Source organism: Anabas testudineus, chromosome 1 (genome assembly GCF_900324465.2).
Source record: "Anabas testudineus chromosome 1, fAnaTes1.2, whole genome shotgun sequence".
In the NCBI taxonomy this organism is placed as follows: Eukaryota; Metazoa; Chordata; class Actinopteri; order Anabantiformes; family Anabantidae; genus Anabas; species Anabas testudineus.
Window position 1 is genome coordinate 20,468,254 of NC_046610.1, and position 15,762 is coordinate 20,484,015.

Below are 15,762 nucleotides of genomic sequence, written 5' to 3' on the forward strand. Positions count from 1 at the left end.
CTACAGAGGAAAGAGGGAAACAGGGGAGAAGAGGAGGGTGTTGGGGGGGGGGGGGGGGGGGGGTGTAACAGCAGGGAGTGAGAGACAGATAAATGTGAGAGAGACAGACAGGCAGAGAGGAAGGTACAGAGGCTGCATTGAGAGCAGCGCAAGCTGAGAGGGGGAAACACAGAGGACAGAAAATGAGATCAGAGATGGAAAAGTCAGAAAGAGACAAAGTGAAGAAGAGAAGGAAACATGGAGGTGAAACAGGGAGACAGGAGGCTCTGTCTTCATGATGCAACTGTTGGGTTTAGTCCGGGAGAGCTGCAGGTTTGAATGCCAGGTGGATCACTGCATAGTGGTACCATAACAGAACAGATAGATAGATAGACAGATAGATAGATAGATAGATAGATAGATAGATAGATAGATAGATAGATAGACAGATAGATAGACAGATAGATAGATAGATAGACAGATAGATAGACAGATAGATAGATAGATAGATAGATAGATAGATAGATAGATAGATAGATAGATAGATAGATAGATAGATAGATAGATAGACAGATAGATAGACAGATAGATAGATAGATAGACAGATAGATAGATAGACATAACTTTATAAACAGTTAGAAGAACATTAAGAGCTAATAACTAAAGGTTTCTAAGGCCGTTCAATGACAAATAAACCACAGCTCAGAGCCTAAAAGCTGAGACTGAGAAATAAACTGTGAAACAGTTCAGCAGATGAAGGAGTGACTTTGCGAGTCCTCAGAGTATTTCTTTCTTTTTTATACCCCGGCGAGCTTTACTCTGTACTATTAGTAGTTACATGTATGAAGCAGAGTAATGGCATTCCCAGAAAAATGACCCCGGGTGCTGTCACCCCGCAGGAAATCTTACAAGCCATTTAATCGAGTTAGGACTCTTAAAATATTATTTTTTAGTAAAGAAGAAAAAAAATCTGCCGGGAGGGAGAAGTTGTTTAAATGATATCCACTGCAAAGACAGGTAAAAAAAACAATACGTTAAATAAAAGCTCTGGTGAATCTTATTATTATATTGATTCTTATTGAACTAAACTTCAGAGACATGTGATACTAAACTGGAATTAGTTGATTATCTCTATTTAATGTTATTAAGAAAATATGATTTCCCTTTTAAAATAAGCTTTTTTTCCTTTGTAGACACCCTCTTGCATAGTTAATTTGTTTCATGGAGCAGGTTCAATTTTACATCTCTCCTAGACTGTCTAGACCATAGTAATAATGCATATAAATTCCTAAACTGAGTGGCATTCCCATTTGATGTAAAGTGATCTGCTGTCTGCTTGCCAGGACTGAGTGAACAAGATCTCGGACACTGTTCCTGTTATTCAGTTTATTTGAAAGAGTCACTAGGTTTTTAATGTACTAAAGTGCATTTTACATGATACTGCAGCTGTAAAAACGTAGTGAAAGGAGCTGCATGGATGCTGTTTGTTTTAACCATGACAGCATCTATGAAGCTGTTACATGGTTTCATTCACCAGAACATCTCATCACCTGACAACCAAGCTTCAGTCTGTTTGGTCTGTGAAGAGGGGCTAATGCATACACACTTAGGCCATGTTCAGAACAGCTGCAGTAAAGCCCTATCTGAACTAGTACAGATGTATTGAAGGGTATGTATTACAGATGTTAAATGGTTCATAGATGTGTTATGAATGTGTCAAATATCTAGTAAATGTAAGCCTTTACCGCATCTTTAAAATTAAAAAGAACTTCAAATAATGTAAAATCTGGTTTCTCAACTATGTGTCAGGACTTTAAACGGGTTATTGGACTCGACACATTTATAGAGCCCCAATCCGTCCAGCGATTCAACAAAGTAATGAGAGCGATGCTGCAACTAGGCTGGCTAGCAGGACAGTTGGCCGCGCGCTGGGACTGTTAAGTTTAGCAGAAGCAAAGTCTATCGATTGCAGATTTAAACGTGTGTGTGATTTAAGTCTAATACCTGCTGCACTGCAAGAGTGTGGCTCCACTGAAGTGTGGGGGATTGGCGCCGTTGCAGCAGCACAAAACATCTTCGAAGCTGTAAAATGTGTTGATTTTATTATTTGTCTATTTGTGTTTGCATTAGTTTTTTACCTTTAGACAGAGCCAGGTTTACTCGTCCTTCATGCCACTGGTCATGTTAAGCTAAAATGATTAACCTTGATAGTAGGTAGGTTTATGTTTATGAGACAGACTCAAGCGTCGTAATGCTGTTCTCATCTAACTCTAAGCAAAAGAAAGCGAATATTTAAAAAAATAAAGTCAAACTATTCCTTTAACATCCACAGCGGCTGTATGTGAATGGCTACAGTTGGATTGGGATGTTACAAAACCTTCCAGTTGTTGCACCAACTGGTGAAAAGCAAACTATTCTGCAGGCACCGAGTATCCATCCAGCCTAAGACAGTGATTCATATTTGTGTTGATGTTTGAGACAGGAAAAGTGTGCACAGTCATCATTTGGCTCTCAGTGTGGCAGGACAGAATTTGTTATCAACAACAAGAAATGAAAAACATACTGAGGTGAGAAAATGTTCTATTTACCTTTTAGTTTTACTTCAAGATCATTGTTGTTATTAGTGATAATCATCTGACCCTGCCGGCCTGATATCGTCTTGGATGTGAACATTTGAAGAGTGGGAGACGAAGGGTTAAGCCCTCAGTTGCAAGAGATAGGGGCTGATAGCAGCCCATGAATCCTGCAGTCTCTGCAGACACAGCATGGTAAAATAATTAAGCGTTCCTTTGAAGGGGACTAAACAAACACAACAGCACTCAACACCGGCCCCATTCAGTATCTTTACTTTTTTCCTCTGTGCCTTAAAGTGGACCTTCCTTCTCTGCTTTCTCACTCTGTTACCTGCCGTACTGAGCCCTTCATCTTAACCCATATTTCTCATCCCTTCATATTCCCTGTTGTTTCACAATTTGCAGTCTAGCTTTCTGTATAGTTCCTCTAGGGGAGGGAGTTAGGGAAGTAGGAGGGAGGGAGGGAGGGAGAGAGAGAGAAGAGAAAGAAGGGCCAGGTGATTCAAAGGTCACTTTTTTACATCTTCCAAAGTTGGCTTTCAACTTTTGGGGGGGAAACAGTGCTGCTGGAATACTTAACTACTGATCCATAAGTGTTACGATACTATTAAAGTCCTGTCTGTTAAGTGACTTTTGAAACACTCGACAATAGGGGAATGGAAAAATGTATGATCTGATTCTTGGTATTTTAAATTCTATTGATGTTTTGACATGACAGAATGGGAGCATCCGAGTGTTTCTGTGGTTTGTGGTCTATTTTACATGAATATCATGCAGCAGGTAAATATTAATATTCAGACTTTTATAACATAACATATTCATTCAAAGGAAACGACTGTTGTTTTTCTGCTACCTAGGCTAATCTGTGTCAACCAAGGAAGCTGAACCCATATATGTTCGTTCTGCAGGTAACCTGTCGATAACAGATCATACTGTGCAAGCAGGGGAAGGCAAATGACTCACATATGATAGTAATAGGAATAAAAGTCTATCAGCAATGCAACCACAAAAACCACATATGGCACTTGTTAGCTACAAGGTTCAGCGCACCAAGGAAAGTCAATTACACAAAATTGAGTGTCTCCCCCCCACCTCCCACTGCTAAAGGTGCACATCCCACAACTCAAAACTGCTGTAACTGCACACTTATGTTAATTTAGAGTAATCACGACTCCACATCACTAAACTGATACATCCCAGAAAACATTACTCTATCCAACACAAATATATCAACTAATGGGCTGCATGCAGTGCACGGCGTGGCTGGCGTGTACGGAGGTGCGGCAATCGGATGAGAAAACCTAAAACCGAGAAGTTATAAACCAGAGAAGCTATTTGAGCAGCACCCATGGGGATGGTACAGATTCTCACCAATTGCTCATTTTTTTATTATATCCCACCTCTTGGAGGAGTGTGAGGAATTTTAAAACCAGGACGGTGATCTCACCACAGAGGGGACTGATGATGATGATGATGCATGAGGGACATTACGTCCAGCTCCAAAACTCCAACTCCTCTTTCTTGTTTTTCAGAAGCGGAGGCTGCAGAGATTAGAAATGTGTTTATTCATTTTGATGCCACCTATAATATGCATGATAAAATCCATTTCTATCCATTCATATCTATTTTTGTTTTTATAATTGCTCAGACTGGGAACTAACATAGCAGTTCAGCATGTTTTGTGGGGGAGGAAGGTCAGAAGAGGCACGCACACCAAACAACAGCTACTACCAGTGTCCAGGCCAACAGCTTTAGCCCATTTCAGCTCATGTTTTAGGTGTTTGCCTTTATACCTATTTTTTTTATCACGTATTAACTTGACATCATCCATTAATTTCCATTAATTAAGCGCACATGGCAGCTCAAATGTGAGGTTTACTGCTATTAACTATTTAATTATTTACAAATCAAATGATCACCATCACATTTATAGGCAGAAACATTGGCCTCGATTTTGGAATCGTTCACAACCTTCACACTTTAAGCATAAAGCAAAATAAACAATCATCAGTATAAAAAAGCATTGAAACATCTCTAACTATACATGTTAAATTTCCTCTATCACATTTCTCACAGCTGAGCTGTGCTCCTGGCCTTCTTTCTTTCAGTCCATCTCTGACCTTCACTGATGGCCAAGATTTCGTCCTGTGTCTCAATTTGTTTCCACACAATTAGGTGATTTAGTGGTGAAAGGAAGCGTGTGGAGTCTGTGACAGAAGGAGATGTTCATCCAAACCTGGCTTGTTTCAGCTGTGAGAGCGAAAAGTTGTGAGAGAGCAAATAAACTTTGCGAAAATATGTAACAAACAAGAGTGAGAATCGAAATGGTATCACTCAAAAACAGGATGGAGGAGGGAGCAGCGGAGAGACACAAAAAAGAGGAGAAGAAATGTAGAGAGAAAGAGAGAAGGAGAAAAAAGAGCAAGAAGGTGCATGGGGAGGTTTGATTCCCAGAGGACCATTGAATTTTCTTGCTTTCTTCTCTACTTTTTTCATGGTCCTCTCACTCCCAGGTCTGCACAGCTGTTTCGGGGCCGGGGGCTTCTTTCTCCAGAGCCCAGATGAAAGAGCCGCCTCATAAGCAACCCTGCAGGTAGGTCTGGTAAAGCCATTTCTCTGGCTGTCCACTGCCCAATGCATGAAATGAAAAAAAAAAAAAAAAGGCAGAAAGAGGGAGTAAGAGGGGGGAGAGGAGGGAAAAATGATGATATGAAAACAGGCATAAGGAGAAACCTAAAGGAGCGGGAGAGACAGAACTGAGGACACAGATGACAGACAAGGAGAGAAGACAGAGATTGAGTGATGGAAGTGCGAGAAGGAAACGAGAGAAGGAAGGGAGGATACCTGAGCTGAGCCGCAACAGACCCCCCCATCCCCCCCCCCTTCACCACCACCCCCTGATACCAGGAATGATGTCTGCTTTTATTGACTTTGTTAAACCGTTTTCAATGCTACTTCCTATGTGTTTACAAGACAGTAAATCACGCTCCATTCGGGGTGGGGGGTTGTGGGTTGAAGAACGGGGGAAACATCCAAGTTGCTGAGAGGGAACACTGCTTTGACTGTGCCAACGACAACTCTGCAGCTTTCTACTTCACCGCCAGCACTTCATGCCACACACACACACACACATACTTGTCCTCACAGTGAATTGATGGGGACGTCACTGTGGGGCCCTTTGCATTGTCATCTGTTCCGACATGAGCAAAATGAATAATTTAAGACTCACTTAATGATAAAATTGTTGTCGAGATGCTCAGAACCGAGCCTGCCAAAAGAAATAGCAAAACAGAAATGCAGTGCTGAACAGTTGTTAAAGGCTTCAGCAGAGAGTTTTATTTAATACCATTAGGAACACCACTCAAAGTCGTTATGCAAACACATTTGGGTTATGGCAAAATTGGGTCCCGTTAATCACTTCTACACACTGGGGTCATTCCCAGACAGTCATTTCATACAGTTACAAAGTCGAAGCGCTCAGCTCTGCTCAAACGCTGCTAAGTGCTTCAAACGTCATGCGGTGGTGAGAACTTTGACTTGATTTTCCAAATTTTCTCACTGTAACAATTTTCTCAAGGCCTGGCATAGTGACACCACCACATACACACCCACACACTCACACTCACCAAATCATCAGCGTGTGACAGAGCTGCATAGAGAAACTGAAAGGTAGACAGACAAAGCCCCCACCCCCCACACTGAGCACCTCATTAAAATGGTACAGCACCAGACCTCTCATCCTCCCTCTCTTTGTCTTTCCATGAGTTCAAATTCATGTCTAAGATGACAGCAGATCAAAAATAAGACTTGAGAACAACTGTAATAAAGAAAAGCCCAGACCAGGAGGGGAAGTCACGGAGGCACCAACTCAGCTATTGTCTGTTTTCTTTGAACGTCTTCTTGTCTCTCATCATCTGAGTAAAAACAAATAGGATACTTATGGGACGGAAACACATCACAGGCAGCTCTAAATGATATTTAAACTCACAGAGTCTAGAACATGTCTGCATAACACATTCAGAGAAAAACCAGAAAGTCACAGTTTAAGTGTTTATATGTTAAAACTCATGTATTTGATTGTTTAGTAATGTAATCTATTACTAACACCCCCCATATTGTTAAAAAAAACAAACAAACAATGTGTTTGTTGAATAATTAATAAAGACATTAAAAGAAGTAATAACCAAATGAGTGTGCTATATAAATGTTGCAGATATGAATGTTAGTAACTTATTAATAAAGAGTAACAACATTCATATACTATTAAAAATGAAATTCATTAATAAAGAGTAAGTGAACTTCAACGTTGCTCCCGGTGTCTGGGTGTCTTCCCCACTTGTCAGTAGCTTTGGAGAAAAACAAATGACTAAATGTCAGAGCAACCATGTGTTACGTCAGTAAGCAAAGGTAATTTACAAAGTAGGCAAACGTCCGTACCACAAATGTTCTGAGACGGTAAAGTCAACTGGTTTTAATAATCTGATTAATGCATTGTTTAGGGTTTAGCCCCAGTAAAATACAATACCAACTATGGTGGGTCCTGCATTATTAGGTAATGCTGTGCCCCGGTCTTATCTTACAAAAATGGACAAATAGTTATAATAATTATAATAAGTAATAATACTATTTCATGTACTTTAATATATGTAATAATGATATTAGAGGATATAACATTTGGAATTTAGTGGCAATGTAGTACAGTGACACATATGAAGGTACGTGTGGGTTCAATATGGACACAACCAATATTTTAGCTAAAATGACAAACAAACAAAAAAACTGAGTCAGTGAATCTAAGTGTTTTCATTTCATCTGTACAATGTATGCAATTAATAATCCATGTCTTCCTTCAAATGCACCAAGATCAAATTGTACTACGTTGAGTGATGTTTTAGATGAGCGAGCACTCTCTCCCGTCAGTTCAAGGTAAGTTGCTGGTGTGGTGATGTGATACACGCACATTATGTGGTTCAGGTTGTTGCAACAAAGCAGCAGTCCATAATTACAACAGGTGGCTGAAGAGTTTTTCTTCTAAAAAACCACTGAGGTTTGGGCGGTGAGCGACACCGCTACCAGATGACACTGAGAATCCCACGTTTTCTTTCCACACACACACTCACACACACACACACACACACACACACACACACACACACACACACACACACACACACACACACACACACACACACACACACACACACACACTCGCTCATACTTTATCCGTCGTCCACTCTGGCTCTATTTTTTCCTCCTCCTCTATGGTGTCTACCTTTCCATTGGCTCTGCCTTATGCAAGACTGTGTATTTTTATGTCTCACATTAGCTAGAGGGAATAATACCTCTCACTGAATGGTAGTCTGCTCTGGGGCCTTTTCAGACATTCAGTCACTCCTCTTCTAAGAATAACCAATGTGCATGTTTGCCAGAAAGTTCCTCTCTGTTATTTTATTTGTTTTTCACAGTGTCCAGCGATTGCTGTTTTTGTACCTCACACTGATACTGAGGCTTTATATTAGCAAACTGTGATCCAAATGAGAAAAGCAGCATTGGGGGACTAAGAAAAAAAGCAAGAGTGGGAACCTGGGGCAAAACTTGGACCTGGGTCAAACCTTCTCAAACTCATTAGGAGTCCAGAAAAGCTGGTCACTAGAGAATCTCAGGAGTGAGGCAGCAGACAGTTAGGTATGTAAAAAAGGCGAATAAAAAGTGATAGCTTTTGATCATGTTTCAGAAGGAACCTTTCAAGTACCGTCTGGATAATTTTAGCCAAACCTGTCTGACAGGTCACCTTAACCAATGCCATTTACATTTGCAGAGATGGAATCGTTTCTAAATTGCAAGAGGCTTTTGTAGACTGTAGCAAAGTCACAGAGATGTATTGACTGTACCGCACTGACCCAAATGCTCTCAGTCTGCTTTTTAAAAACTGTGGGACAGCTGTAAGCAAGAAGGTCTAAATGCTATATATAAAGGAACAGTTCAACATTTTGGGAAATACACTATTTTTCTTTTTTTGCTAAGATTTAGATGAGAATATTGAAACCACTCCTATATTTGTTTCTTCTTCAGTCTAAACCTAGTTAGCATATAGTTTAGCTTAGCACAAATACTGAACTGAACTGAGCACCAGCCTGGTTAACATAACGTATTGCTTTTCTAATTATAAATAAAACTAATCCTTAAAATGGTGTATTATGATTTAACTGGTGGTGCTGATGAGACTATGGGTGCTGATTAAAGTGCAATTTTTCTTCAACGTCTTATCTGCAATTACTGAATTCACCTCAACTTCCTCAACTAAAATGTGAGAAGAACTAGAACTAGAGTTCCTTGAAATCAAGGCGCAGGACTTTAGCCATTGTCTGGTCTTGGCTGACCTGACCCAAGGCCACGACAAGGGTGGACAAGGATGCAACGTGACAAACATCTTAGGGATGACAAAAGGCATTTTGCAATATTTCTGTTTATCAATTAAAAAGAGGAGCGTCAACATTTTAGAGGGTAGGTATGGTTCCTTTAACTGCATATTTTGATTGAAAACATTTCAGTCTTCTGCCAACTTAGGTAGACGACAAAAATGAATACTTAAGATTTCAACACTAGTGAGTGGTATCACATAAACTTCAATCTAACATAATTTACAGTATGCAATGGGACCTGAGAGTGTAAAAATAAAAAGGTTTCTTCTCTACAACCTATTTACCTCTCAAACCTTAGTCTGAGTTATGGTTATGTGCAGTAGACTGCTATATTAAATTTTAAATATACAGACACCCGACGTCCAGAACACTCCTTTTTCTTTAAATCTTTCGCTCGTGACTGAACTGTAGTAATCTGAAGGTTCACACAGTCACTTTTGACAAGTCACGGTCTTCATAAAACCCAATCTCTTTAATTAGTATGCGTTTGGATTTCATATTAAGATGTGCAATCATTTCTTCACTGGGGCCAAAATATGAAAGAACAAAGTGCTGAATCGTTCCAGGTGGCAAAATCACTTGTTGTAAAGTCCCACTGGAACTAATAAGGCAGGACTATTTTCACCATCTAAATCCCTGCATTGGCTAAAGTGACTGATTTACAGCTAAGACATTGACCAAATTCACATAATTATATATAAATTATATTTCACTCTTGTGCAGCTGTTTTGTATGAAGGGTGCAAAGGTTTCCCAAACTGCTCACACAGATAACACAGGCCCGGGCCTACATTTACCGAGCCTCACAGGTAAAGAGTCGAAGTCCAAACATTGGTTTTGGCTCATTAAGACGGTGATCAGATTTTCAGGTTGGGAGTTCGTAAACCTACACTGAGGATTAGCACCTCTGTTTGATTTAAAGTGTGGGTATCGAGGCACTGATGTCTCCCAAAAATCTGTTACACTTGTGGTGTCATTCAGGCATACATGAAAGATTTAGAAAGCAGTGCCTAGTGCTTTTAAACAAGTTTGTGTGTTCAGCTTCTACCTTTCAATGGGAGTCGTTTCTCCCTTTTGGAGTACTTGTAATCTAGATTACAGTTAAACAACCATTATTTTAAATGTAATTACTATTAAATTACTCACTGTGAAGGCACTGTAATAAAAAAAGGAATAAAAGTTTCTTCAAAATATGTATTTCCATATATTTTCTTCATGGGTTAGTATTAAATGAAGTTGATCACATTTAGAATTAGTTTCTGACAGGTACAGTAGTGTTCAAAGCGTCCCCTGGTCCACCAATCCCCATTCTTCCCTCTATCTAATGATTGAGTACCACGCTTTCTCTCTTGAAAGAAATCCCATAGCTTAAAATAATCACAATATAATTTCATGATGTAGTGCGTGAAACCACACTGGAGTGAAAGTAGCACTCCAGGCCCGGGACACACACTCTTAAAAATCGAACCAGGATTGTGAAAACTTACGGAAGAGTGATTGTGAGCAAGAGAGTATTTGTATCCAGCCAAAGGCTTTCGATGTTATGTGAAAAACATACTGTGTCATGCGTTCACATGGAATACATATTACTTACATATGTAGGATGAAAAAGCACATCAAGGTCTGTCCTCAGAGACCAGCAAACAACCTCTAACCTGCAGTCAGGGAATAAGTTAATGTAACTGTAGATTCTCTTAAGTACATGCCAGGGACTTTTTCCATGTGGATATTTCAGCTTATAGAAAGTGCACTGTGATTCTGCATTGATGAAGATCTAATAATATGCTGAATTAGATTAATGCATATGAAAGTACACAAAATGTGACTTATTTCTTGAATACTAACCAATAGAAAAGTTCATCATAAGCCTTTTTATTGTTTTTCTTAAAGGGTGATGTTGTGTATATGGATCTGTAAGCAAAGAGGTGCAGGGTAAGTGTTTTAACAAGTATTCAGTTTCAAATTGGCCCCAGCCTGAACGCTCCGCCTGCTCTCGCCGAGGATATTGACTTTCCCGCAAGTTAAAGTGTTTAAATGTAGGGGGAGACAGATGCTGTATGTGGACTGGAGGCAACCACAAGAAATGGGAGAAGGTTGACGCTGTGGAGTTTTACTATCTGAGTGTCTTATAGAAAGACACGTGTGGCATCATTGGTCTGACTAAACTGAATTAGTCTTTTCTTTCTTTCTTTCTTCCTTTTTTGTTTGTTTGTTTGTTTTTGTTTTTTTTTTTTTTAGGAAATTCTTCGTGCGCATTTTTCCTACGGTGCGTAAAGATCCGTGCGTAAAGCCAAAAGCACAAAGTCTCATTTAGTCAAAGAGGATTTATTTCTACTTGAACCGGGGAAGTGATTGACGTGAAGACGATTTGATGGATGTGGCTCACTGGCAGCGACATTTTCAGTCCGGATTGGTTGCCTTCTGAACTTTCTTCTGGACTTTCTCACGTATGGGTAGAGGGGAGATTGGATCTTGGATCAGCTTGTCGCTCTTGGATCTCTTAATTGTAACGGCTGTCACCTTCTATGCGCAACGAGAGGGGAGTAAAAGTCAGCTGAAATCCCCATCAGGAGCAACTTTATTTCCGAGATCTTCGAGCACCAAATCAGTGGAGTATTCATGAAGCAATATTTGAACTATTACAAGATGAGGCTGAGAACATCGAGGTTAGGTTATCTGTAAGTAGAGAGCCGTCCACATAATATTACTGCTTATAAGTAACTTTCTAAATTCAGGCAATAACTTATACCTTTCATTTTCTTCTTCAGGTTACTTCAGTTCACGGCGCTTTGCTTTTACGCACAGGTAACTCCCATTTCCACTTCAATAAAAAGCACTAAAGTTCAATAAGGTTTGGTAATTATCGAAGTAAACGTTCCCAGGTATCCAGACACCGCGCTCAGCGGCTTCTCGTCCACCGTCTCTACATCTGCAATGCGCTGCAATAACAATGAAAACATTTTATTATGAGTGCTATGGCAATTGGCAACAATTCAAACATCTTGAAAAGAGGTATGGTCCAGCCTAAAAAAAAAAAAAAAGTAATTGTTAAAACACATGTGAAGAGAGAAAGGCTGAAATAGAAAAAGAAGTCAAAAATCACCAGGAAACAGACTTTTCAGAGAGAAATGACAATCCCGAGGGACCGTGAAAGCGTCTTGAAAACACAGGTCTTATCATTTTTAATAAATAAGACGCAGGACACGTAATTTAAATGCGACGACTCACTAATGCGCTGTGGGCCGTCACGGCCTTTCGTCGCGGCTCTCTGACTGACACATAGTGATTTGGTCTTCTCACAGTTGACACTAATATTTTCAGGCTTACCTGAGTCCGCCACGTTAAAAAGCAATTACGCATTTTCTTTTAACACGTGTTTCCTATATTGTCCGACAGAGCTCTGTGCAGTCTCCTCCTAACTTCAAGCACCATGTTACCGAGCAGAGCCGGGTGTCGGACCGGATGAGCCGCAGGTTGACCCGAACCTACCAGCTGTACAGCCGCACCAGCGGCAAGCACGTCCAGGTCCTGGCCAACAAGAGGGTCAACGCCAACGGAGACGACGGAGCGGTACACGGTGAGAGGAGGCATGACATGAAAAGTAAAGTGCAGCAGTTTGGTGTTATTACAGAAGCCATAATTAAGGGTTGATGTAACCACTGCACTGTACGTATGTGGGAGCACGAGCGCAATTAAGTCCATTTACGACCGAAGAAAACGCGAACTATCGCGAGAATTGGTCGAAGCTTTGCTGTAGGGTGGATTAACTGTAAATAACTTAAAGTACATATTTAAATAAATAGTCGAATATCCTATATGATAAGCAGATAATGGAATAAATGTCCACATATGTTTATCCGCTCAGGGCAAGCGCTTTTTATTGTCTCTGAAACCGTGAAGCATCGTTACCTATTGAATGCCTGTTTGTTATGGGCCGATCCATCAAGGGGCGATGACAGCTAAAGGCCATCACTTCTTACATTTCAAGACTCTCAAACCTCAGGGAAACAGTAAAATACGAAACACGTTCACCTTACAAACACGGGAATTGTTTAAATGTAATGGTGCGCGGTGCGCTGCTGAAACGCTGCGTAAATGGAGTCGTGTCTTTGGCAGCCGGTAGGAAAAGAGTTGAGCCAGGAGAAACAGCAGTAGCAAACTGTAAACATCGTTAGTGACATTAATGTTGCTTCTTTTATGGCCTTATGAAGATAATTTATTTCTTTGCTGTGTTGGTGGTCTAGAAAGTCCTTGACACCTGTTATGATGGTCTTCAGCTGGGGCTTTTTTTATATTTTATTTTTCTACTTCTGGCAGGAAAAAACTGTCTTAAACTGAAAGCGTGCAGAGTTCCTGTCACCAAAGGATTTTGGTGTGTCTAGCCATCTTTCCACCACAGCCACCACCATCCATCCCACTTCTCCCCTTCTCCGTGCCTGCTGCTTTGCTTTTTTGGAGCCTGGTTTTATGAGGAATTTTCATTGCTTTACAACTCAATGTATGACTCAATTTATAAGGAGCGGTGAAGTCAGCATCTTCACTTTATACCTTTTCCTCTCCTGTGTGTACTCTTTTGTCTTCTAAATTTCTCTGCCTACACACACACACACACACACACACACAGTCAGTCACGCACACACTGGCTTCACATCCTAAGTGAGTGTCAGTCTTGTAACTGGCCCAAATCTGACCACCTCTCTGTGCTTGTGGCTGTGTCCCTGACCGCAGTATTCTCACTCTCCTTTATCCCCTGTCTGAACTGCATCACAGCACAGCATTTATACACGCTTTTATCAACAGCGCTAACACCGTGCAAAATCACTATCATCTCCTCATATTTTGGAACTAAAGTTAAAACTGGCTGCTGGATCACAAAAAGGGTTAAGAGAGAATACGTTTCTTCTTTGTGACTTCGGTTCACTGGGCTTAATTGTTTTGAAAAAAAAAAATTGCCATTCAATAATGACATAATGTAATTTCTTTATTATAGTGTCTACTGTACATAAAGAATACATTCAGAGTAAATAAGCTCATTTGTCTCATATACTTCAAAGTCACAATCTGATGGCTACACCGTAGCAGAGCTGCGTCATCTCATTATTTCTGATTTGTCTTGTCTATGCAGCGAAACTGGAGGTGGAGACGGACTCTTTTGGAAGTCGTGTTCGTATTAAAGGGGTGAAGACAGGATACTACATATGTATGAACAAGAGGGGGAAGCTAATCGGCAAGGTAATCTGGAATTCATAGTTTTGGGACGGTGTAAGACTACAGTAACATCTTGAAGTTTGTCTGTTTCTTGGAAATGTTTTCTCCAGATTTGCAACTTATGGCAACAAATTGATAAAAAATTTTAAATTTATCTTAGAGACCATCTTAGGGTTTTAGACTGTCTGGAAATAAAGATGATGTTCTTTTCTTCTTGGAAACTGTCCAAACTACCTTAACATCTCCCTCCTTGCATTTTCCCAGCGGAAAGGACGAGGCAAAGACTGCATCTTCACAGAGATTGTTCTGGAAAACAACTACACTGCACTCCAGAACGCTAAGTACGAGGGCTGGTACATGGCATTCACACGCAAGGGCCGTCCAAGGAAGGCCTCCAAGACCAAGCAGCACCAGAGGGAGGCCCACTTCATGAAGCGCCTACCCAGGGGGCACTTGCTGAGTGAGAGGAGACCATTTGATGTTCTTCCTCTCCCTGTCCCTGTGCAGCCTTTCAGTAAGCGGACTAAACATTCCCATCACCAGCGCTCAGGGGGCCGCTGAAGTCTGAAACCACTGAGGGAGAACTGGATGAACCAGCACAGAAGAACCACTACAAGAGAGAACAAGTGCTTCCAGCAAAATGAAATTTTACAGTCAAGTGCCCATACAATTGTGCCTCATTTTGTGAACTTATTATATTCTTTGTACTGGATTGTATGTAAACATTGACTATCTAATCTGCTAGTTCCAATTCAGACAAAATTTAGGAAAGATTTTTTTGGGGGGATAATAAAAAGACTGAAGAGCTCAGCTACACTGACACGAATGAAAACCTTTGGTTAGAAGTTAGCCAACTCAGCAACAAAGAATGTTGAAAGAGAGTACAGTGAAGTACAATGAAGCTAGAAATGGCAGCTATCTGGATTTTCTTGTGGTTACAGCATCTGAGTCTCAGTTGACATGCTATCTTGCCTTTTGGAGAATTTTAACCGTTTTTTTCTACATATATGAATATATTTTTACTGTAAAAATGTAAATTACGTCAAACGATCAAAATATTTATTGTAGAGTGTATATTAAAACCACTAAAGAATCGGTTCACGTGCTGCTTGGCTGTTTTTTTCATGGTCTTGGTTGTTTTGTGATGGAAAGCTAGCACACATTGTTGGTTGCCCTAAAAAATAGTTGTTTTTTTTCCCCTTCTTCTTCTTGAAGCTGGAGACCCAGATAACTGAGGGGCAATATCTGTGACAGGCTACTGAATTCAATGTGCTCAGCAAGTGAGACTTGGGCCTGAATGGCCCGAGCTATGCATTAAAAGCGATGAGGTCAGCCCACCATTTTGGCCCAAACAAAGGTTAGCACCATGTAGTTGCATTTCTCACGATCGCACACCGTAACCCTCTGATCAAATGGGCCCTTTGTGAAACCTCATATAAAAGGGCATGTTATACAATAGTGGGTTCGAATAATAACACGAGGAGGGGTCAGTTATCAAAAAGAAGCCAGTCACACAGGGACGGGTTGGGTGGGGGTGCAGAGAGGGAGCTGAGGGGTTGCAGAAAAAGCATCAGGCAAAAT

The 15,762-nt window shown here is 40.6% G+C and overlaps 1 protein-coding gene across 2 annotated transcripts; it reads left to right on the top strand.

The window, feature by feature from the left end:
- The first annotated feature begins 12,211 nt into the window (after positions 1–12,211).
- On the top strand, positions 12,212–15,537 carry fgf8b (fibroblast growth factor 8 b). Of its 2 annotated transcripts, none has more exons than XM_026358955.1 (3): positions 12,212–12,574; positions 14,099–14,205; positions 14,446–15,537. In XM_026358955.1, the coding sequence occupies exons 1-3, from the start codon at positions 12,436–12,438 to the stop codon at positions 14,740–14,742; spliced, it is 543 nt and encodes a 180-aa protein (XP_026214740.1). In that variant the 5' UTR covers positions 12,212–12,435; the 3' UTR covers positions 14,743–15,537. The 2 variants fall into 2 exon arrangements, with proteins under 2 accessions (XP_026214740.1, XP_026214741.1); XM_026358956.1 differs by having other exon boundaries at positions 12,212–12,550.
- Positions 15,538–15,762: the final 225 nt, after the last annotated feature.

What these genes read in the sequence shown, in the direction of transcription:
- fgf8b (XM_026358955.1), top strand. Translation starts at nt 12,436, where the DNA reads ATGAGCCGCAGGTTGACCCGAACCTACCAGCTGTACAGCCGCACCAGC. An exon ending in GAGGAGGCATGACATGAAAA is followed by an intron (nt 12,575 to 14,098) that starts GTAAAGTGCAGC and finishes TTGTCTATGCAG; the next exon opens with CGAAACTGGAGGTGGAGACG. An exon ending in GGGGGAAGCTAATCGGCAAG is followed by an intron (nt 14,206 to 14,445) that starts GTAATCTGGAAT and finishes GCATTTTCCCAG; the next exon opens with CGGAAAGGACGAGGCAAAGA.